Source organism: Dreissena polymorpha, chromosome 14 (assembly GCF_020536995.1).
Source record: "Dreissena polymorpha isolate Duluth1 chromosome 14, UMN_Dpol_1.0, whole genome shotgun sequence".
NCBI classification, from domain to species: domain Eukaryota; kingdom Metazoa; phylum Mollusca; class Bivalvia; order Myida; family Dreissenidae; genus Dreissena; species Dreissena polymorpha.
The window spans coordinates 44338977-44364854 of NC_068368.1; the positions used below are offsets into that span (position 1 = coordinate 44338977).

Sequence of the window (25878 nt, forward strand, 5' to 3'; positions counted from 1 at the left end):
CCAATGCAAGACATATCATTTCTTAAGCTTCGGACAAAATCCAATTCAATTGAAATTGAATGCAAATTTGCGAGTCATTTTAAATGATATTGAGTTTAAACGCATATTTCAGAGCGCCGAAAAGTCGGCAATTATACGCGGTGTTAACGGTTTTCAGTTCATTTATTCAATAAATACAACTTTAAGATAGATAGCCTGGATCATGTCTGCAAAGATGTTCCCACGTGCCTTGCAAACTAAGTCCCCAGCGATGTTAAAAGACCCCAGACTAAAAGAACTAGGCATTGTATATGTATGAAATAGTCTGAGAGCAATGTATATGTGTATGGGCAAAGTGAAACCCAAGAAAACTAATTGTTAAGCAAACGTTTGTTTCTTTTATTTGACAATTCATATTTTGCAAGAAATAGCAGAAACCAAAAAGGCAACACAAAAAAACAAGAAAAAATTATGCACACTGACGCCTCTATGAAAAACACAAAGCAAAACGCGACTGCCTCACTACATGACCGAAACATGATATGATTGCGTCGTATAATGGTACAAACATTTCCTTTCTTGTCATGTGTATGTATCAACCAAGATAAATGTAATTAAATACAGAAAAGAAGGTCAGCCAATGTAATTTTTCCACAACTTATATCAGCTTAATCGAAAGCGAAACAGAGGAAAACATTTAACCACTGACCAGGTAAGCTTTAAAACTGTTTAGTGTGAATATACCATGAAACAAGAAAATACATATATGTTTATACAAAGAAAAAAGACACACATACACGAATAACTATAACAGTAAGTAAGAAACAAGTAAATAAAAAAACGAGAGACGAAATCATTAATTCTATTGTATGAATACTAATAAGAACCGCAAGCAACGAAAGGGGGAGAATTAATGCAAGATGCATTACACTTCACAAAAATTAACGCTATTGTTCTTTGTAAAACACTTATTTTATATTATGAAAAACCATCCAAACACACATGTTGAAGCAAATTCTGGCAGCTTATCGGAATGACACCCATTAAAAATACCTGTATGCGTTCGGCAAAATTAAGTAGTAATATGTATGTGACGTTGAAGTAACAATTACATTTACTTACAAAAAACTTTGTCTGATTTTGTTATTATTCGATAGGGCATATTTCAACTAAATTGAAAGGCACATCAGAAAGACACGTGTTATGTTTCAATTAACGTCTTGTCCAGCAATTACCGAAATGTACATGGTTTGCCTGAACCTGAAACTGAATTTCATTTTGCAAGTAAACGTAAGCTTGACTTTTTTAAGTTAACCAGTGGAGCATGTAGCATTAAACATTTTGTTCCGTTTAAGAACTTTGAAAATTAGAAACCTATTTGTTTGTTGTTGTTTGTTTTAGAACGTTCACGGCTTCAAAAAATGCATTTGGCCAGAATAGACTACCATGAAAACATGTATATGTGATTCTGAAAACATAAGTCACCGCATCGCAAAGTCCTCTTTCAACAACAGTCTGTGCACTTGACACTGTGAGTTGAAATTCAGTATAATTTGTTTGGAAGTGAAATAAAATGTACTTCATTGCTTTGTCTTTACAATCCGCGTATTAATTAGAGAAATTTCGTTAAGGTCTGTCATTGACCAGTCACCTTTCAGGTTCTTACTGCCAACAATATTCCTATCCCTCATAAATATTCTAAATCCAGCGTTATATAAGTCCCTAAGGGCAGACAATTGTGCATTGCCCTCTTCTGGAAAATTGCCCTTGTCCAGAAAATGCGTTTCCATGGCAATTTGTTTCACGTCTTTCAGTGCTCCAGTTTTCAGCATTTGTAGTAAAGCATGCCATTCATCTCCTTCAACGTCCACTTTCAGCACGTCGATTGTTTTCTAAATAGATTAATTAGATACACGCATAATCGTTTTTTATTAACATGCTATTCTTTTTGTGGGAAAACTAAATGTTGGACACTGTTGGGGAAATAAAAAGCCACTCTGCCAGCATGAATAATGTTTTTTTGAAAGCACATTTTAATATTGATGGCATTTTTATATAAATAATTGCAATTCTGAAATTCCCATTATAAGTAAGGCAAAATTAACTCAAACTGTGTTTAATGATGACAAAAGACTGTAGACGACTTTTTATAATTTAATCTTGATTCGCTAATTCCTCCGACCGAAAAACCATTTTTACCTGTGCAACAATAACTGTTTTGAAACACTTGCATCTTAAATAAACGTTACAAAGAAATAATCATTTGACATACCCCGTACATGTAAAAAACATATCAAACAGTTAAAAAATCAGTTCGTGGCCCATTCTAATTTGCGCGTAATATATTGCATACAAACAGTTGCGAAACATACGTTTAAGGTCAACCAAATTTGCATGTAAGCATAGTAAACAACCACCAAAGACACATACATTTGAATGACCAAGTTATCTCCTTATGGTTGCAATTGTAAAAAGAACAACTAGGTCCTTAAGCTATATGTGCTAGCAGAGTAAATTATCACTAATGCGCTTACATTGGAATGCCCAAGTTCTTTCCTAATGGTTGCAAGCGTTTTGATGACCCAGCCATTGTTGGTTACCGTATCCTCGCCACCAAGGCCCCAGTTGTAGAACCAGATGTGTTCAGATACTCGCTTGGATTCCATTTTCATGCTGCAGAAAATACATAAACCTTGATAAGTTTCGATAAAAACATCTGAATTGGTTTAAACAATATATAATTATGACCGCATACATGCGTCAACGCCATTTCGTTCGTATATCCACGGAACGCCGCCATTGTTTGTGTTACCTAACCCAATTTCCGGCGAGCCATTTGGCGGGCATCAGACCAGTTTGTCAACGTTAATTGTCTCTATCTTGTTCGTTGCTTTTATAAACAAAGGCGTCAACTTAAAGATATCAATTAAACGGCTGCGGGAATGCATTTTATAGTTATATTGTGATATCGAAACGTGTAAAGACAATCAATATCGTATTAGCAAAGTGGAAACGTAAGGGATAAGGATAAATAGTCAAATAAAACAAGCGGGAATCGTTTGGAGCCTATTTTGGTTATGACTCTTATTTTAATTTATGTTTAAGTCGGCTTGGTAATGAGCTCTGATGTTTGAGATCAATGTGAGTGTGTACCTAGGATCAAACGCGTACACCTGGCATCCAAATAGCTTCACCACTGCCAAATCGAACTCTAATCTATAGTCTATCCTGAAACACAAATAATGGCAAATGTATGCTCAACCATAAAAATAAAAGTAATCCTTTTATTGAACAAATGTACATATTATTGCTTCGTCTTCTTCGATTATGAAATGAGTATGCGCTGTTTGTGTTGAATTACTAACCACTGATGTAGATAATTTTTTTCATGAACAATAATAATACAATCATGTTCAATATATACTCGTACAAAATTGGATGAATATTTAGGAATCACATTTTGCATGTACGCACCCAAAGGAATATACAATACACGGTGGAGATGGTCGATAGGGCTTATCAGTGCAGATTTCCTTTCCCCCGTCCTTCACAGTACCAACACGATATACATTCCTGCACAACGTCTGGATACGGTTGATGTATCTAGAAATGAATCGGACAGTAGAAGCGTAGATGTACAATATGTTTATTTTCAACTTTCAATAAATATATTTTAACAACGTGGTATCGGTCCTGTTTACATGTACCTGTAGTAAAAGGTTAAACGTGAACAATAGTAATATTAGATATTTATATATTTCAAATAAGTGATAGCATTTCTAACCCAAGAGTATGTCTAATATATTTCAAACTTCAAGCTCAGTTTGACAACAGTAATAGTGTTATCGCCGTCCTTAAACGGAAGGACACTTTTTGCGTTGTCCGTCCGTCAATACGCCTTTCTTTCCTTCCGTCCATGCTTCAGTCTATCCGTCCGTTCAGAACATATGCATGTCTTATAACATCTTGGCCCGATTTGATTGAAACTTGGTATGAGTGTATGTATGCACAGTGGGTGATGCTCGTCAAATTCCGTTGCAATCCATTTGGAATAACGGAGTCGTTGCCCTTTTTGACTTGAAAATAGGCACACCTTTATGTCTGGAGCCACTTGGAACTGCTTGGGAAGATTTTGTTAAGCGGAAGGATACTTTTTGTGTTGTCCGTACGTCCATCCGCCCTTCTTTCATTCCGTCCATCCTTCAGTCTTTCCGTCCGTCCGGAACACATGCATAGAACATCTTGGCTTGATTTCATTGAAACTTGGAATGAGTGTATGTATGCACAGTGGGTGATGCTTGTCAAATGCCGTTGCAGTCCACTTGCATTAACGGAGTCATTACCCTTTTTGACTTGAAAATAGGCACACGTTTATGTCGGGAGCCACTTGGAACTCCTTGGGAAGATTTTGTTTACACTTGGCATGAGTGTACATTTTAACCCATTTATGCACAGCGTCTTGAAAAAAGGCCTTGGCAAACAGCGTAGATCCAGATGAGACGCCGCATGATGCGGCGTTTGATCTGGGTCTGCGCTGTTTGCTTGAAAAAAATTCTGTAAGAAATATTCTAAATATACAAATAAATATAACAGACATCCCTAATTTTGGAAATAATTGATCCAATTAAGAAGGATGGGAGAGTCCACAAAGCATAAATGGGTTTTAAAAAAACGTCGGTGGTGCACACCAATGGACCCAGCTTCAAATATAACGTAGATGAACAAGATAAATATTCAGGTCATGTTTTATGAAACATTATGCAACAACTGTGCCGTTTATAGTGTCAGCGACTTAAAGCTTTGCGGAAAGCGCTCGACGCATAATGATGGACGACGGACGACGGACGGCGACTGATTATACTTTGGGCATTTCGTGTTCAGGCGAGCAAAATGCGCAATAGTGTACGTGTTAGATAATATACTCAACCCAGTGTGGACATTTGGTCGAGAGTGTATGTCTGTTTAATTTGTATCTAAGTAATTATGGTGTATGTTGTTGCGCAATAACGTAAACTTGGTGCCCTTTATATACAACTAATGCGTTTATTTTAAATTTAATTATACCATACATATATATGGCCAAATCCCTTTACAATGTAATCATTAGAAACAAATATTATTCAGATTTTTTCGGTTCTCATAGTGGCTGTATCATTTAGATTTGTAACACATGGTACACATCTTCGACATGCACTGATAATAAATTATCAATTGTCCTGTAAAATTAAATTGTTCCAAGTTTGACATCAGTTCACAATCATTTCAGGTATGTAAATAGCGGGATTTAAAATATAAAAAAAAACATTCAAACTATTTATTAATGTCGATACTTAATAATTACTGATTATTTGCAGTACGGTAAACACATTGTTTACATGTAGCTACATGGAAGAAAATAATAAACCAAAATCAACCGAGTTTATTATTGAAATGTGTGCATTGTCTGCTTACAATTGTCGGAGTTTTATACTATGAAGGTCACTTGACTAGGTGAGTGAAGCAATAGGTAAATTATAGACGAAACAAACTCGCTTAATCTAGGCCTTTACACTGATAAAAGATAATCGCAATATCCAAACAAACATATACGCATTTCTCAATTAATTCTTAAAAGGTCCGCTCATTCGTGTGCATTGGTCATGTTGTTACATACGACTTCCCGCCGACAATTGATATCAACAGTTCTTTTCATCAAGCATAAATTTAAGTCAGTCACTCGCAAAAAGTCCAATGTATAATACCATGCAGGTCGAACGTCTGAGCTTGACGAACTTCTAATATAAAAAACGGTCATAATATTAAGTACATAATTGAAGTACATATTAAGATGAAATACTATCGTGTGTGTTGAAATATGATGCTCGATCTGGGAAAACAGGGTTCAATCTATGTGCGTAAAATGTCGTCCAAGTTATGCCTGTGCAGTCCGCGCTGGTTATTAAGGATCGACACTTTCCGATTCGACTGGATTTTTGTTGATAAGAGACGATCTTAAAATTCCTTCCTTAAAAGCAGAAAGTGTCGACCTGGATACGCCTGGGCGTTCTGAACGAACTAATCTGATGAGACACTTAACGCACGTGCATAAGGCCCCGTTTTCCCGAAGCGAGGCTTTTTACGTTTAAACTAACTTCCAAAAGACGCCGAGCAATTGCACTCGCGTCATTTGCTTAAGCGTAGCATCGTCCGGTAAAACGTAATCCCCAGCCTCATAGGTGACAACGTCGTCTTCGAAGACATTTACATTCTCGCTTTCTTCCGCTGACATTTCGGGAACCTGAAGGATAAATCAAGTCCAAAACCTACGTTCATACTTCTTAATGTAACAACTGCTGTGTACATGTATCTATATACATGCCTTACAGTTACAATCTTGTAAATAACACGGAGAATTAGGAAACATAATACGTGTATTGTATTAGAAAATGTAATCCTAAAGAGACGAACAATTAGCCTAGACAGGTGTTTTGCGCGTGGCAAAGTCACTTAAACACTATCAGTATGTCGTTAAACAAAAACAATCATCACTTTGACAAATATAACTCTGATATAATGTCCATAGATATTATATCAGAATCCACACGGTTTAAACTTGACTTCCAGCTCGATGATCGATATTTCATACGGTTTTTTGTATGCCCGAGTGTCCATGTTTTACCCGATTTACGACAGTTTTCTAGAAAGGCAATTTATAGCGTTTGTTGTATAAATACATATATTACGTACATTGTACATCTGTGTAAAGCGGCCACGAAGCAGTCGTTTTGGTGTTCAAAAAGTGAACACTTAAAACGATTTGCGTTTTCCCTCCAAGTTCTGGAGTAATAGCGCTAAGTGTGTGTGTATTGTCTGGGTGAAGAATCTTATTGTGGTAACCGCCTTTGATTTAATAATATATTAGATCGTTTACCATAATTCGGCATTGTAAGTCTTTTCAATTGCAAGTTTTACTTTGAGAAAAATTAAACGACATAGGGGAAACACGTCTACAGATCGAGCAATATCATGGCTTAAACATATGCGATTAAAATAAACATAAGCCGTGTACACCTTTGCAGTTAATCAAGCTCAGTCGGAGCTATATTCAGACTATTTTTAAAGAAGAATACGACGCTTCTACATACCACCGCGCACAAAAGGCCAGCGTAAATGAATACCACCGCGCACAAAAGGCCAGGGTAAATGAATACCACCGCGCACAAAAGGCCAGGGTAAATGAATAGCGATACACTGAACCGACTCACTACAATAAACGTAATGTTTGAAGACATAGATTGCTATTTGATAGTAGCTGTACGACAATGGTGCACGCTTTTGAAGTCGCTTTATAACACTGTGTCCGATGAATTCATGTTCTATACGTTGAAATGACTGAGATTCAAATGTGAAACACAAATCGACTGTTAGTAATCACAGATCATGCGTAAAATTAATGCATACGGCAATTTGAATTCAGCTTTCAAATCATACACATTAATGTGTACGATATGGTGGTAGATTTTGTTAAATGAAATGCAACATTTGATTGGACTTTCCATATAAGAGTGTTGTAAATACAAATCATTAAAATAGAGTTAATTCGAATAATCTACAGCTAGATCTTTTTGAAAAGGTATTCCCTAAGAAATTCATTTTTGACGCAATGTTTAAAATTCCGCATTGTCCTCAGTAGCAATTTATCAATGCATGATTCATAAATCTTAAACAGTGTGATGTGTTTTTGTATAACCTGTTGTGACCAGCCGTTCTTTTGAATACGTGAAATCAGTTGTTATCACACGGTATATACACAAAAGCAAATTGTAGATCTTACCTGATAGCTCCTTTTTTCCTTATAAATTGTAACCAGTATGCACATTATTAATCCGAATAATATTGTAGCACAGATGATCTTGTGCTTTCTTGTTAAGTTCATTTTCCTGATGCGAGTAATAGAAGCATTTGTCAAATGTTTAAACGTGCGCATTGTGAGCCTATGTTTAGCAGTAATGGTCGCCGAATTCTTCTCGATATGCGTTCTGCGGTAGCCGGTTTACCTTAATATTGATCGAAGGCTACATTACACGTCAATTTAAAAGAAGTGCGTATTAATAAAGAGTTACTTTTCTTGTACGGTTTAAAAGCCATTTAGCATTTGCATCTTTGTCTGTTGTTGATATTTCCTGTATCCTGTTTGACTACAACATGTTGGTACATTTCATTGGAGAATGCTCTGAAAGATGCGCGTTCATGATGCGTTGTTGTTGAAATATCACTGCAGAAACCACTTAAAAAAGCAGGTAAGTTTAACAGATAATCAATATGAAGCTGTTTTCGTTTATTAATTGCATTACTTCAAGCTGGAAGACATCGTTATTAATATCATACCTTATTTGTTCTCTACGCTTTTGAACCACATGTGGTTAGCGTGTGACTATGCTTTTAATAAGTGAAAACATCATTTTGAATGATACATAATCCAATTATAACGAAAAAGCAACGTTTCTGAAAAATAAATTTTGCACTATCAAACATTTATATATATTTTGATAGTGATTTTTTTCTCAAAGAAAAGTATATTTTTAGTCATAATTTGATTATTTATCATTGAAAATGATGTTTTCACTATTTAATATCATAGCCACACGCTAACCACCTGTGTTTTGAACGTTAAACTTTATTTGTGTGTTAATATAAGTAAAACAGAATACTGACATACGGACACCCACCTTTGCCTCTCGTTGCACATTCGATCGTTTGGTAAGAAACCCATTACACATGTCACACATTAACGATGGATAACAAGACTCAATGAGCTGTTGTTAACCCTTTGCATGCTGGGAAATTTGTCGTCTGCTAAATTGTCGTCTGCTGAATTTCTAAAATGAGTATTTTCTTCGATTGTTTTCCAAGAATACTATCATAATTGCAAATAGTTTGGATCCTGATGAGACGCCACGTTCTATGGCGTCTCATCTGAATCAAAACTGTTTGCAAAGGTCTTCAAAATTCGGTTCCAGCACTGAAAGAGTTAATCTCCTCGTTTAATGTTTTACAGTCGAATTCCAGCTCCCGCTGCCTAACGAATCCAATTATAATCAAAGCGCTGATGGCACTAAATTTGTTCGTTATTGAACGTATTTTATAAGACTAAGGTCAATTCTTTCTCGTCGTGTGTATTTATTCCGATTTGAATTTGTAATCCTAAAATACTTAATGTACTGAATTGCACGTCTGTATTAGTTACAGCAACAGGTCTGGTGCAACACGTACGCTTTTCATGCATGGAACTTGACAGCCGACAGCAACAATTTCGAATTCAAAAAATACACGTTTTTTAGATGCGAACGAAGGAATTTTAATCAGCAAATATTAACAAATGGCTTTACAAAATGAAATATACATGTACTGAAATTAATTGCTACCGCGTAGATTCTTTAAAGGTTGTCGATTTAACAACTCGCCATAAGGATTCGATTACTCATAATTTGCTTTTAGCTTTTCATAAGTAACTATTGTTTATAGTTAAAAGGTGTGAGGATGATGCCCGTCATTGTCTTTAATGGGTTAAAAGGTGTAAGGATGATGCCCGCCATGGTAAAACTGTAATGATGTGTTCAACAATAGGCGGTGAAAGCTTACTTCATTGACCGACGTCAATAAAAAAAAAGAATAGCCGCCAGTTAAAACCGTCCTCATAAGCATTATCGGAACCGATTGGACGGTGCAAAATACAGTATGGCAACTTGAAAGTAATTTGCGAATTACTCGTGACGCATCTTTGTCAGCACACATGACTGTGATGTGGCTGAGCAAATTTACATCGGCTTCCTGGGTATTCGCCAACGAAATATTTGTTATCCTAATAGACCATTGCACGGTGGCAAATCGAGGGGTTAGAACCAGAACGTGGTAAGTGCACTTTTTATCAAAAATCACTTTTTTGCACGTTTAGAAAGCTATTCCAATACTCTTCAATTTGCACTATTCCCTGGAGTCATATCTTGTATACAACAAAGTATATCCGACAGAACCAAGGTGCACTAAGTGCTAATCGACAAATCCCTTGTATGCCAGAATGCTTTATATCCTTTTCATGACTGCAAGAAAGCTTTAATAGCACTTAATTCTTTTTGGCACAATATGTTTCCATACATATTGAGAGGTAATACATGTGCCAAAAGGATTTAAGTGCGCTTAAATCATTTTAAAATAAGCCAGTTGTGCCCTTTATTCAAGGTAAAAAATAAAATATGATGCCCTTACCTTGTAAAGGAATTACTGTATCTGGTTTATATCAACAGGAAACACAATTTATTGTGCTAATGGGTAATTAGATAGGGAGGAATATGACTTTATCGGTGTTTATGTTGATAAAAGACACTGTTCTCCCACTATGATGGTAAAATAATATAATTGTTTCAACACCTTTCTCATTGAAAGTTCTTTCTATTAGAAAGAAGATGTTTTCAAAGAAAACTACTTTTATAGTAAAAGGTAAGATTTTTATGTATTATATTTGTGTGTAAAAAGCTGTCTATAATAATTAAAATACTAAAATGTTTCAAATTTGAAAGGCAGGAAGAAATTAATGCTTATCTTTTTTAGATTTTGCAGTAATTAATTTTATACTTGTATTACAGATATAAAAAATATGTCTCTCTGACTTCAGTGCCATTTGATATGTTCATTATAGACAGGCTTTATTGCAGATGTATACTTTTATGGTTATAGCATTCAAGCAGTTCATTACACATTGAAAGTTTGAAAAAACATGTTAAAAGCTGTGCATCTATTAACTTATTTTCAAAAAAACGTTTAACATGCCAAAGTTGTGCTTATATTTTTACAAAGAGTTCATATCAACGTCAGAAGAATGTCTTATGTTCAAACATAACGACATAGAGTGTTACGACTGATCTGATTCGACGTTTCACTTTTAACGTGAAGAATGCGGAAAACCTAATTGGTAAATATTCCAGTGATAATAAATTGGAGAAATGGTAGGTGTGCGAAAAATGAGACCTCCTTTAAATTAGTGAATCCACAGTATGGCGTCATTGGAATTTGCGTTTAAAACGTCAATCTTTATGTTATTAAGTATATACTGGTGGACAAAACTTGTCATAGTGTGCGCATCGTTATAAAAAAATCTAATCATTTATGATAAACACATGTTTTGTGACTATTCTGAAGACATAGAATATTTTAATCATTTTTCTTATATGTTTACTCAAGTGAATAACATATCTTTAAATTTTTCATTAAAAATTAGAGAAGTGAAACTCCAGGTGCTGGAGCAGTATTGCATGTAAGTGACATGCAATTAGTTGGTCATTAATTTAAGGCAAGTGACCAATTGCCAAATAGTACAACACAGCACAATACAAAACAACATAAACATATATAAGAATAAAGCTTGGGTCACCGCCTTGGAACGGTCAACCTCACACTTGGCCCAGCAATATTCATGATACATATAAGTGTGAATACAATTTAACCTCATAGCATTGTAACTCAAATTAAACAATAATAAAAGGAAACCAAAACGCATTCATTTTAATTACCATTTAATTTCTCAATGGTAGGGAAGAGACCAGAGAAACAAAGTTACAACCTTTTGAGGAACGATGAAATGAAATTACGAACAAGTGTCAACTACATCCCTTATTTTTAGAAAACAGATTTGAGAATATAGCAAACAAACTTTTATTTGAATAACATAAATCTTTACTCAAATTAAAATATATAAGGCGTAGGTTAAAACTAAACCCATACATTCCAGGGTAGGTAAGCAGCTAGAAATTCTCGCATGATTTCTTGGCTTCCTCAACTGACTTTTTTCTCCTGGCAGTATTTGATGCAACATTATGCAGTTAATTTGTTTACTGAAAATGACGAACACATATTTAATAGAAAAAGTTTAAAGATATATTCATGTTCTGTAATCAAATCCCTTATCAGTAAAACAAGGCAACAATTTTTCCCCATACATGTTGCAAACTGACACAGATTGAGCAACATTTAAAGGACACGTTCTTGATCTTTCTTGTTGATGCCCTGTGTTAGTGTCATTTTCTTTACAGATTAAGATGGAACACTATTACATAAATTGGTTAAAAATGTCGCAATTTATTTTAACAAATATTATTTAAGCGAGACTATACGATTTTTGTATGTGTTAAATTGTAATATATTGATTAAAATATGTTACAATAACGCAAAATAGGCAAGAAAAAATATACATTGAAGACGAATTTCATAAAATGCAGCAAAGACAAATTAGCGCCCCGAGCCGATTGTGACGAATATGATTCGTACATATTTTCATACAATAACCGAAGCATTCATCTTTTTATTAGGTTCGGAGTTAGTGTTCGTATGTCGTATGAATATGTATCGTTGCAGGAAATTAAAATGATCCGTAAAACAAAATTTAGATTTACATCGTACATGCATGATATACCGTAATTACTCTATGTTTTCGGACACTTAAAAATAATTAATTTGTTTTCGTGTCCGAAAACTTAAATACAAAAAATATTTACAAAATACAGGTGTCCGAAAACTTAGAGTCGAAAATTGAAGTGTCCAAAAATAGCGTCAATTGTATCAACGAATACCGGTAATAGCACGCGCTTGTAAAATACCATGCCGTATAGTATAAATTAGTTATATATGTTTGCAATGCATTTTTAATAATTTTAAATGCTTAATTTATGTGACAGAAAGTTACTACAAGGTTGTACTTTGACCAACGAGTTCAAAGATGAGCAAGTGATGTACCGATAATCGCTAGTATGAACCTGTAATTAACGCGATAAAAAAGCAATATATGAATTCTTTGTTTGTTTATTCCCGATAGTTGTTGTCTAACACCTTCCATCACATTTTGAAGCGTTGAGTATTTGTCACAGTTATTTTACTGAGAAGCTGTAGTATCATTGCGGTTGATAATTGAACTGTTAATTGGCACTACCCATGGTAATTGTCACAGCGCTTATGCTATCGGGCGAAACAATTGTTTAATACCGGTTTACAAGGTAATTTACACAATAACGCAAATGTAATGGTCCGTTGCCCTAAGGCATGCACCTGCAATGTTTTATGATGTTAATCTGGTTGTAAAACCCCATGATCGAAGTGTCATGAGATATGGAAAACAGGACCGACATTTGGTAAAATAGCGCTGGTAAATATACTGTCCGAAAACTTAGAGGCATTAATTATGGTCGAAAACTTGTGTGTCCGAAAATTAAGAGTCACGAAAAATAATTATTTTTGCTAAAAAAAGGGGTGTCCGAAAACTTAGAGTGTCCGAAAACATAGAGTAATTACGGTACATGCTGGCGAACTCGACTGTACAGACATTGTCGATTTCAGAATTAAATATCAGGCTTATTTCGCATTTTTCGACACATGTCCTTCTTAACTTTTATTTTAATTTATATTGAAATATATGTATAATAAGTTTTTACACGTTTTATATAAATTCATAAATATTTGACAAAATCGTACAGTCTCGGTTTAAAATGGAAATAATACAGTTTATGAAATGACATAAAAAAAATATTAAACAAAGATACGCATGTCTATTAAAACATGCCTACTTAAAATAATATACAGATTAAAAAAAACAGTCAAAGCATATTACGATACCATACAATATGTACTGCTATATATTTGTATAATTTGTAGTTACCGGTATATGTCTGTTTTTGTTTAATTTAAATTTGTTGCTGTATTAATTTCTTTTAGTTATATCACTGACTTATGTCAGTCAACCTTTTCACAAAATATGTGAACAAGTCCCTTCAAGATCTAACACTTTCTTCCTTCCATGACCATCCCAGCCCATATAAAAATAAAAATGACCCACAGGTCAGTACAGGGGCAAGGTGGGGGCCATCCTTAACATGGTTAGAAGAGGCAGAATGAAAAAAACAATGAACAATTATTCCAAGCAAAGTTAAATATATCAATATGCTTAAATGTATTTTGAAACAAATATAACTAGTTAATATCAAATGATTGAGAATAAACTAAATTTATACAGACATGTTTGCATTCATATTTAGATGTACAGTGGCATAGAGATGACATTTACTCTTCTTTTTTTATAAACAGCACTCCTCTTTTTTCTATCTCGTTTCCACACTAACTAGAGGGCACGAGTTAATTTATGTCGTAGGAATGATTTATGAAGTCGAGAGAACGAGATACAAAAAAGAGTAGTGCAAAACTAAATAAATGAAGAGTGAAATGAAAAAAGAGCAGTGCATTAAATAAAGGAAAGTGCATTAAACACTTGACTGCACCGCTCTTTGTTTCGTTGCACTCCTCTTTTATTTAGTTTTGCACTCTTTTTTTCTAGTTTTCGAGTTAGTAAGTCGTTCCCTTGAGATAGTTAAAATGCTCTCTTCTTTTGTTTAATGCACCCCTCATATATTTACTGCACCGCTCTTTTTTGATTGCACGCCTCTTTCATTTAGTTGTGCACTCCTGTTTTTTTCTATATCGTTCACTCGACTTAGCTGACTGTTCCCTCGAGTTCGAGTTAGTAGGTCGTTCTCTCAAGTAAGTATGTCGTTGGAACGAGATAGAAAAAATAGGAGTGCAAAGTAAAACAAGAGGAGTGATTAACAAAAAGGAGTGAATGTCACCTATATGCCACCGTACTACTGATGATCAATACATGCATCTTACTGGAACGTTTTGAACAACTTTGATAGAGGATCACCCATTGATCATTTATGTGAAGGTTTGTTCGAATCTTCCCAGTGGTTGAAGTGGAGATTTGAAGCTGATTGTAGACAACACAAAGAGAAGCCAATATCCACGTTAACTAACTCTCAGTAGAGGACCAAAATACAAGATGCAAGGAAAATACTAAAGCACAGAAGATTTACCAGTATGCAGTCGATAAAATTGTGATCAACCTTCAACTTAGGAAAGTCTCGGTTAATCTCTAAATTTTGTTATACAAATTATGTGAACCTCGTTTTGTGACCAGCTTTTACCGCTGCATTCACATTTAAACAACTGCTGTAGAGAATCACTATGCATTTACAACATAGGCATCAATTTACATAACCTAATTGACAAGGCGGTTCAGAATATAATAAGTTATAAGTAGTTTTTGGTCTATCGATGTGTTTAAAAGGATGTTGTCCCTGGAGTGCGGAATGTAAAGACTCCAGGATCTTAATTAACAAGGATGTTAGTCAATATATATAATATGAAATCTATTGGCATTGCGTTTTGAATGCGCTGATGTTGAATATTATGTTGATATTTATAAAATCTATATAACCCATGCAACCCTAAACCATTCATGCTATATTTCATTTGACTAAGTTAAAACAATCAAAGCATTTATAGTGTTCATAAGCTTTTTCTTATATTTGACAAGGTAACCTAAGTTTTGAATACACTTTACTTAGATTTCATCTTTGTTGTGATATTGTGATGGTACAAATTCTTACCAAATATGATCAACATTTAGTCATAAGGGTAGCTTCTACAGTTGTTACAACTTTAGCGTAACCTTTAACCTGTTGACCAGGTTTTTGATATCAATTGGCCCAAATTTTACTTTGATTTTAATATTGTCGAGATAAACTTTTTTACTTTTATATTTTATTCGGCCTTAACCGAAAATCGGAGTTTGCTTTATTAGATCTGTACTGTAACTTTGCTCTACTTTGCTGTCGGTGTCATGAGCTGTAATGAAATCCTTGTATGTCCCGACTTTGATTGCATGAAAGTATTAAACTTTGCATGTTTTGTTGATTTACCCTGACAAAATGGACATGAGTTAATTAGAAGCGAATTAATAATTGTTTTCGTGAGGTAATCACCAACGGTTTGGAGTTCCGATGAATAGGAATTAATTACAAGCATCAGAATAACAAACCGTTGGTTATTACCTTAACAAACAACGTAAGCTATATATAATTTTAAATCTAATATGATTGTTTAAACATAATATGCCCTTTTTCCACAAAAAATACATACATTTATTTTCATGACGACAACACACTTAAATTAGAATAACTTTTGTCAGGTTCATTAAGATTTTATGAGGAAATTACATTCAATACAAATATTAAGCTAATCATGCAAATTGTATACCAAGTAAACAGGTTTGGTAACATATGTATGAACATATTACTACTTAAATGTGGTTTCACTGGGCCGAATGCAGAAATGATATGTTTGTCAAACGTCTCCTATATCACATATTTAAGGAGGCACATTTTACTGAACTGAACATCTGGGAATTCTTGAATTACCATGACAACAGAGGGCTCTCTTTCCTTTTTTCTGAAGTAAAAGTAAGACGCTCAATTTATTTGAAACAAAAATCCCACAAATTTCAAAATTGTGAGAAATTTAGTCACAAACTCGTCAAAATTTTACAAACGATATTCACATACTTGTAGAAATTGTAAAATGATGATATTTATGCATAGGTACAGTACAATATTTTCATTGGCTGGACACTTTTGCTTTCGAAAAATAAAATCATACATCATATGAGCAACTAAATTCTGACAAGTTTAACTGTATCTTCAATGATCCATAGTCAATACTTTCGAAACATTAAAATGTTTGTCTATGTGATTTCTGTTGTGTGGCTAGACACATTATTTATACATTGAATTTTAGTTCTCGTGTGAGAAATGTAAGCCATATAATTTTTCCAAGTTTAAAACCTTTGTCAATAACAATTGTGTCATGTCACATGCGCATAGGATTACCTATAAATCATACATATCAACATTATTTGACATTAAAATGCATTTTATGAAAATGCAATTTAATATATTTGAAAAGAAATTATTCAAGCTATTAAGAACATTAACACATATAAACGGATAAGAATACGAAAATCTACTTCAAATTGCTGCCCTTGCCTCGCTCTCTGCCAGTACTACATTACTCAAGTGTTTTCATTTTCGTCACATGATCTTTCTGATTCAAGGTATTTCCGTTGTAAAAGTGCATGCTTAAATCTTACTGTGATATCTTTAAAGTGACTCTTCATTCAAACAAATCTGGATCCCCATGTTGACTTTTTAAACAAAGGATCCCAAGTTTTACTATACAATTTACTGACGGTCCAATGCACTGGTGTTTTTTTTTAGCCGAACTAACGTTACAACACTGGTTTCACCAGTTTCATACTTGTAACAAGCAAATTCGTTTAATTGATATCCCCCTTCTCCTCATTTATATATATAGACATCTATGAAGTTTCATGTTAAAAAACTTAAATAGTTTCTGAGATATAGCTCTAAAAAGTTTGTGACAGACAGACGGATGAATTGTACTTTTGAATATAACATGTCTGTTAAATGTCAAACAACTTACAAAGGCTGGTTTTGTAAAATAGTGTAGATATATTAGATTTGTGAAATGCTTGCATGAAAACTGTGAGACGACTGACCCAGGCCACACGCAAAGAAGGAAAAAAGCCCTACAACATGTACAGGTTTTGATAGCAGAATAACTCCATAATGTATTGATGTATAACCACATGATTTGTCGCAAAATAACCTTTAATTTCAAACTCTGTCTACATAAAATAGGAAAGAGTGGTGGAAGAATGATAATTAATTAAAGCAAAGTTAAAAAGGATTCTGTAAATTGTAAACTTGTTAAAATCCACTTTATACTGCAATTTGAACCAAAATGTTTGCTCACGCTATTTTAATAATGCAAAAGGAAATTATTGCTTATATTGAGGTATAAAAACCATTGAAAACAAATGATAAAAAAATTATATGCAGAAATATGCAAGTACTAAACTGCCATAGATGATCTAGGAGATAACATAGCACATGTATGTATTCTATATGATTAAACTATATATGTCAGTCAATTACAAATATTTTGCAAAGTATCTTGTGGAGCTTACTTAGAATTGTATAATAAGTGTACGAACTGAATGTTCTAAAAACAAACCTCTTTAACCATTGGTGGGTTTTCATACTCAAGATACTGTTTTCCAAGTATATAATCACAATGATGGTATTGTTAAGTTGAGTGTGTCTTTCAAAAATAACTTTAAGTTTCAATTAAACATTTCTCATTATGAATAAAATCTTCCTTGTTGAGGAGAACACTTCTAGTTATTAACTAGTGGTTGAAGTATGCATTCATTACTCTGTATTGAACCACTTGAGAACAATCTACCATTCATCCTCCTCCAGTCTGAATATTAAATTATTAAAATTGTTTTTGGAAGAGAGCATAACAAAATTGCCAACTAATTTTTTTTATAGATTAAACAATGTCTAGCATTAATATTTCATGTACAGTAAATTGTGGCCTTCAATTGTTTGCGTAAAATCTACTTAAGTTTACATGGAAGGCAGATTGTTTGCGTGAAATCTACTAATGTTGACATGGGAGGAAGATGCAAATAGCATGAACATACAAAACCATGAACATGTGCGCAATTATATCCGCCATCAATTTTCTCGCTGCATACAAGTATGGAAAGGAATCTAGGTCAAAACCTCTGGATAAGACAGCTACAGTAAAACAAGAAGGTCAACACACACGCTTGTTGACTGTGAGTACTTAAATAGTGGATGGCTGGAAAAAGCAATTAATAAAAAATGCATCCGTTTTCTGAATTAGTGGCTCTTGACTGACTTCATAGAAATACACGTTGAATGCTATTAAGTACGAATCTTTCCCACTGCCATGTCCTGATAAAAATACATAATTATGTATATTGGGCACCTATTATACATATTTCCATGTGAGCTGGTAGGGTGTTGATTGTGAAATTCTGTCTAAAAAGGACTTTTAAAAACACATGATGAGACAGCATACTTTGCACAAGAAACATATTTTAAGATACGATGTATAGATCAGTATTGTAAAGTCAGTATTAAGTCACTAGCCTTAAAGGGGCAGTCAACCAGATTGACGAAAAAAGAAAAGTTCTAAAATACCGCTCTAACTCTAACCCTGCGAGTAACTCGCAGACTGTTCAGGTTTTTATGCTGTTCGCTGCTAATCAGTATCTAAGGGTTGAAAATGAGGCCTTTACAACTTGCATCTTGTTAAATAAGAATTTAATTTAATAGTATTTTGTGAGAGACTACAAATGTGAACAAATATGTATCTAAGTGGAAAAGGGTTAAACAAGAGATTGGACTCTGCATTAGTCTGAGCCAAATGTAGGTCAGCGTCAACAGCAACATGAGGAAAGCTTAGAGTGGGTGTGTTGATAGTGTTCAAGGACAACATCCATGCAAGTATGAAAGCTTTGTAGGAAAAATAATTGATATTCTATGGAATGTGCCATTTTGTGTTAACCATGTAGAGATGGAAGGATGAGGCAATCATTATATACCTCTCACTCAGTCAATGCCGGGGCATACACAATATTTTCGGATTGGGTCTACTTTTTAATATATTACTGTAAGTACTACATACTATTTGGTGTCACAATCAAGATCAACGGAAATAACTACTTGTGAGGAGCGGCAAACAGATCTGGAAAACGAAAGGGCATACTTAAATGTTGACGGTTAAGGACCGATAGTTAAGTATTGCTATTATGAACATCATAGTTCATAGATACAATAACAACCAAAATTAAACACGATAAGAGTTAACAACTTAACAGATATATCAGATAGTCACTAACAAATTGTCCTATGTATATTTCGCTCCGGATTCATACAAACATTGCTAATTTTGACCGGAAAACACTTGTTGGACTGCCACGATCATGCTGACAAGCAAAACTTAGAAAGGCAATATACATGTTAAAATATTATCTGCAACATAGCACTTTTTTAAATTGCCATACCCTTGAGGATGTTTCCTATTGATTGTTTATATTTGTATGACGCGGAAGTTTTGCCTAACTGTTCAAGATGTATTTTTGTTGTTGTTAAAAAACAATAAATCAAATAGAAATGTAATGAAATAGATTGTGGGTAAATGACATGTATTATTTTACAAAAATTAGGTCTATGTCCTGCAATGTTGTAACCTTCTAGCACTTAAACAGTATATCAGATAACACATGGACCTGATTTTTGTATTATGCAGCCAACACATTTACTTGATTGCATTACGCAGCGAACACATTTATCTGATTTTTTGTATTATGCATCAAACATATTGACCTGATTTCGTTGCATTTTTCAGTCAACGCATTGACCTGAGTGTTGCATTATGAAGCAAACACATTGACCTGATTTAGTTGTGTTATGCAATGACCACATTGACCTGATTTAGAAGTATTATGCAGCGAATACATTGACCTGATTTAGTTGCATTTTGTTTCAAACACATTTAAGTGAGTGTTTAATTATGCAGCATTCACATTCAAGTGATTTAGTTGTTTAATGAAAAACCTGATTGTTGTATTATGCAGTGAACACATTGACCTGTTTGATGCATTATGCAGTTAACACATTGACCTGATTGTTGTATTATGCAGTGAACACATTGACCTGTTTGTTGCATTATGCAGTGAACACATTGGCCTGATTGTTGTATTATGCAGTGAACATATTGACCTGTTTGTTGCATTATTCAGCAAACACATTGAAAGGAGTGTTGCATTATGCAACAAACACATAGACATGAACGTTGCAGCGAACACAATTTGATCTGATTGTTGTATTATGCACCAAACACATTAAACTGATTTAGTTGTTTTTTGCAGTGAACACATTAACCTGATTGTTGCATTATGCAGCAAACACATTTACCTGATTTAGTTGTATTATGCAGCAAAAACATTGACCTAATTTAGTTGTGTTGTGCAGCGAACAAATTGTCCTGTTTGTTTCATTATGCAGCGAACACATTGACCTGTTTGTTGCGAAATGCAGGGAAAACATTGACCTCATTGTTGCATTATGCAGCAAACACAATTTGACACGATTTAGTTGTATTATGCGGTGAACACATTTACCTGATTTAGTTGCATTATGCAGTGAACATATTTACCTGATTGTTGTATTATGCAGCAAACATATTCACCTGATTTATTTGTATTATGCAGTTAACACATTGACCTGATTTGGTTGTATTTTGCAGAAATCATAATCATTTGATTTAGTTGTTTTATGCAGCGAACACATTGACGTGATTTAGTTGTTTTATGCAGCAAACGAATTGACCAGGTTTAGTGGTATTGTGCAGCAAACACATTGACCTGACTTAGTTTTATTGTGCAACGAACACATTGACCTGGTTTAATTGTTTTATGCAGCAAACATATTAACCAGATTTAGTTGTTTTATGCAGCTAAGGCATTGACCTGATTTTCAAAATCTCAATTTAAATAGGTTTATGTTAATTCATTTCTACAAGGCTGTCCGGTTACGGTTAGCGCAGTGGTTGGTACATGCACTTCTCACTTGTGCTACCGGGGTTCAATCCCAATTCACAGAGCACGTGAGTTTGTTAGGTGGTCATTATAACGGACAGGTAGGTCTCCTCTAGGCAATCTGGTCCCCCCCGCCCACAGCAAAAGACCACACCAAAATTGAATTACTTTCAGTAAAACCTTAATACATATGTAGCTGGAAACTGAAGCTTTAATCTAAAAATCGTTTCAACTTGCATGAGTCTAGTAATCAAATTAGGTAGGAGTGGTGGGACACACTATGGATCTCCACATAATGCAGGCACTGTTCCGGAAGGACCTCATGAATTTAGAACATTATCTATGATTAAAATCTTTTTTTTTGTAACACCCCACATCAATTTACGTAGATCACTTGTTTAAGCAATGAATGATTATCAGCATGTTTCTCAGCATGTGACATCCTGCCAATCTCTCTTAGAGTAATAGTTACGTCTACCTTAAGTCTCGAATAGCATCGCGCACATCAGGGTGTTATACTTTACTACGCATGTATCACTGTTACCACATAGGTTTTTTTTTTATTTTAATGAAGGACATGACCACAAAAGCCAATAAGAAACATACAAATATAATTTAACACAAATAATGCTACATTTATGAATACAATCAGTCAATATGTTATAGTCGAATGGTATAACAAGGAGGTATTTTACAAAAGTTCAAAATGTATTTCACGCACATGAAATGGAGAACAAACATAAGTTTCCCTCCTACCAGTTTATAATACACACATTATAATAATGTTAAACAAAGTAACCATACTAGTATTATGCATGAGGAATTTGAGTTAAAACCTATGTTACTATTTTTTTATACCAGACAATGGGTATACACTGTATTAAATATTATAGTCTGATCGGGATATATGTTAATCCAACCTCATTCATATTCACATAATTCAGGGATTGTTTTCAATATTTTACAATTGCCATTAACGGGCGATGTGCCGAGTCGTGTAAGGACACACTCATCAAAGCGCAGAGCTATTTCCAGAGTATATCACTTAGATACGAAATGTGTTTGCAAAGCTTTCTTCCAAAAGACGTTAGCTATTGGTAGCAAAATGATTGATACAGCACTGAAATCACTATCTTCAGGAACATTTGCTTCCTTTGACAGGCGTGGAAAGCACACTCCCCATAACAAAACCCCAGATGCAATCATAGAAGATGTTCATAATCATATAGAATCATTTCCTACTGTAGAAGCACATTACACACGCCAAGGCACTATACGGCGTTTTCTACGATCTGATTTAAATGTTAGTCAATTGTATTAATTATACAAAGAAAACTGTTAAGAAACGGGCAGGCAATACATATCAAGTTCCATGTATCGTACAATTTTCTGTGAGGAGTTTAACTATTCATTTTATATAACCAAGAAGGACCAATTTCAGACGTGCGCTGTGTATAGAAATAAGGAGATAGCAGGCGAGCTAACCACCGATTTGAAAATTGCTTTTGAATACCATATCAAAAGAAAAAAAACAGAGCTATAGATGAAAAGAAGTTGGATAAGTCTCGTGCAAAACAAGACAAGTCATACCATGTTGCACCATTTGATCTAGAGGGTGTTTTATCGATTCCATGTTCTCTTGTGAGTAATGTTATTATAAAAGAAAGCTAAATTGTTACAATCTTTCCCTTTATTATTTACAAAACGCAAGTTCGACATGGTTTTTGTGAAATGAAACTGAAGGAAAACGGGGCTCTTGTAAAGAGGGAACTTGTCTTTTGACTTACATGAAATCTCTTCCTATCACAGTAGAGAATGTCTGTTTTTATTCTGACTGCTGTTGTGGTCAAAATCGAAATAGGGTTGTTACTGTTGCATTGATGCATGCTGAAGAGAAATGTAAAAACATAGAGACACTATTGAACAAAAGTATTGAGAAAGTGGACATACCCAGATGGAGGTGTGATAGTGTACATGCTTCGATAGAACGAGCAAATAAACGTACATCTGTATATGTACCAAGCCAGTGAGAAAAAATTGTGAAGGTTGACGAAAAAGAAATCCGTATGTTGTAGTGCCGATGAAATACTATGACTTTTTAGATATCAAGCATGTAGCCAAATATGTGCTACCGTTAAACGTTGTAAATGTAAGCAGACAAAACGTTTTATGGACAAAAATAACATGGATAAAACTGCAAAAATGTGATCCGGGGCGTGTGTTTGTTAAGAGCAGTTTCGATGACACCAGTTTTCAGTGTGTGCAACTTAAATCCTCAAGTAAAGGACTTTCTATAAAATGTGACTTACAACCCTTCTATGATGCCAAACTTCCAATTACAGAAGCAAAAAGAAAAGACCTGCTATCACTTTGCTATGATGAATAATTCCTTCAGAATATAACCAGTATTTCAAGGATATTCCATCTGATAAGACAACTAGGGGCAGTCTTCAAGAACCAGATACAATGGAAGACAGTGAAGATTCAAATGTGGAATAGAAAATCTGAATCTTGACTTTCTTCCATTGTGAAGGTTGGAGACAAACAAGTCCATACTGATTGAAATATATGTATTGTTACATGTGTATGTCCTGTTAAAATCTAGAATGCAAAAGGAAATAATGATATATTTCTGTATAATAATATCTCGTATTATGAATATTAATATGAACTTGTGCTAAGTGCACTTGTTTCGTTCAGTCTTTCAAAATAGATGCATAGCACAGGGCTGTTTTGCCTTAAGGGCACTTAGACATGTATGGCATAGGAAAAGCAGGGTACTATGCTTATGCTAAGTAGCACCAAGTGCACTTAACACAGTGGCACACAGAAAATATATATGTTTTACCTTTATGCCATAATGAAGTAAGTTCTATTTTTAATACAAAAGCATTAAATATTGTATGCAATTCTATGATATGTTTATAATGCCATAACAATACTTTTACCTAATATTGTAACATAATATTATGCTTAGATTCATATTCAAATAAAAGTTGTAGTTTGTCAAACCTTCTTTTGAGTTTTTCTCCACTATTTGAAAAATGGACTTATTACGTTCTGGCTCTAACCCCTCGAAATGAGACATTAATGTGCATTGGTAGACAATTTAACGACAACGCATGTCTGGTTGCCTTTAAAAGGACAAGGTTACTCTGCAAACGGAGTGCTGAAAATTAAAGAAAATCTTCTTCCCGCTCCTCGCGAGCTGCGCTACTTGTATGGTCTCTCTAGACGCAACAAGCCGTCGACCTCAAGCCCAGAACGGTTTCCAAAGCACGTTTAGCGTACTGGGTACCGCCGTCCTTCGACACTTTTATTATCTTCATAGGGCCAACCTCACGAAATCCTGGCCTGTATCTGTGCCTTAGGTCTGCCACGCCCGTCCTCTATGCTGCCACCTCCGCTGCGCCTGTCCCTCTTCCAACGATGTAGTGAAACCACTATATACATACAGTAAATTACCATTCCGCTTAGCAATCCTTCCAAGTTCTGGGAGTCAGCGAAGTCAGCAGGAGAGGACATCCGGGTCGAGGGTTCACGGTACTCGCTCATTAATAGAGCCGCCCGAGGAAGATTACATAATCGACCCACTTTAGGCAATGTTAAAAAACCAATATCCACCTACGGACAATTACCATTCCGCTTGGCGCTTCTTCGGATTATTAAAAAAAAATCTGCGAGTGATTGTCGCCCCGATAACGACGTGCACGATCTAGCTTCCGAATATATGGTATTCAAATATTTGATTAGCATGCAGTTTTCTTTCGACATGCAGTTTTCTTTCGACACATTCAGATCATAATTTTCTAGCCGCGTCATTCGAAAATGAGTTTTATGGCGCTTTGAATAGCGTAGCCAAAACCCTGTCTGCGCAGTCGCGCAGTCTAGTCAGTAGCAGCGCTGTCCGCTATAAATCACGCAAGGTTTCCTGGTATCATAAGGTATTTTTTGACCTACTGCGAGATTCACAGACTGGTCCATAGCAACGATAACATGTTTCTTATAAATGGAACATCTTAGCGCAATACTTTATGAGGGAAAATTTAAGTAAACATGTTTAATTTATTGCAAACTGGCAAAGTTCAGTAGCGTTTAAGTCTTTCAAGAACGATTTCCATACCAACTAAAGAGAACGGCAAACATTTGTCGTGAGATAATGAAACGATTTCCGTCTTATCCTGACACTATATTTATCCGGAAGTTTGTGTTTCCTCATCTTGAAAGCAATACTGTGTTATCAACGTTTATCGATAGTCCATTGCGTGTGCCCCGGACGATTAAGTACCGAGTCAAAATGGGAAGTATTATTTAAACATATATCACAGATACAATAATATCGAAAACGATCAACCCAAACAGTTATGTTGTTTTCTGTTGAGCTTTAGCGAAAATTGATACATTATTTCCGATTGTCATGAATTTTCACAATGAACTGCGATTAACTTATCGTTATGAAACAATAATGAAAATGCAATTCATATGAATATTTAGGTTAAACGTTTTTTCATGGCCCCGAAGGTGGGAATATAGTGATCGCACTGTCC

General features: G+C 34.7%; 2 protein-coding genes across 2 annotated transcripts in view; both read right to left on the minus strand.

Annotated features, from left to right (window-relative positions):
• Positions 1-351: 351 nt before the first annotated feature.
• The window catches only part of LOC127858367 (probable methyltransferase-like protein 24), a 264328-nt gene continuing 238801 nt past the window's right edge, over positions 352-25878 (minus strand). The window contains exon 7 of the transcript XR_008038864.1: positions 352-1279. The gene's annotated coding sequence lies outside the window, so the exon portion shown is untranslated. The remainder of the gene's footprint in view (positions 1280-25878) is intronic.
• LOC127858368 (probable methyltransferase-like protein 24) lies at positions 1287-7982 on the minus strand. Its single transcript, XM_052395438.1, has 6 exons — positions 7793-7982; positions 6111-6256; positions 3454-3582; positions 3133-3207; positions 2514-2652; positions 1287-1871 (listed from the first exon to the last, which is right to left on the minus strand). The coding sequence occupies exons 1-6, from the start codon at positions 7943-7945 to the stop codon at positions 1560-1562; spliced, it is 954 nt and encodes a 317-aa protein (XP_052251398.1). The 5' UTR covers positions 7946-7982; the 3' UTR covers positions 1287-1559.

Bases quoted from the DNA above. Each gene is read 5' to 3' on its own strand.
- LOC127858368 (XM_052395438.1), bottom strand. From the start codon at position 7,945: ATGCGCACGTTTAAACATTTGACAAATGCTTCTATTACTCGCATCAGG. The intron at 2,653-3,132 runs GTACACACTCAC...TATTTTCTGCAG, and splicing joins GTGTACGCGTTTGATCCTAG to CATGAAAATGGAATCCAAGC. The intron at 1,872-2,513 runs GTAAGCGCATTA...TAATCTATTTAG, and splicing joins AAGAACTTGGGCATTCCAAT to AAAACAATCGACGTGCTGAA.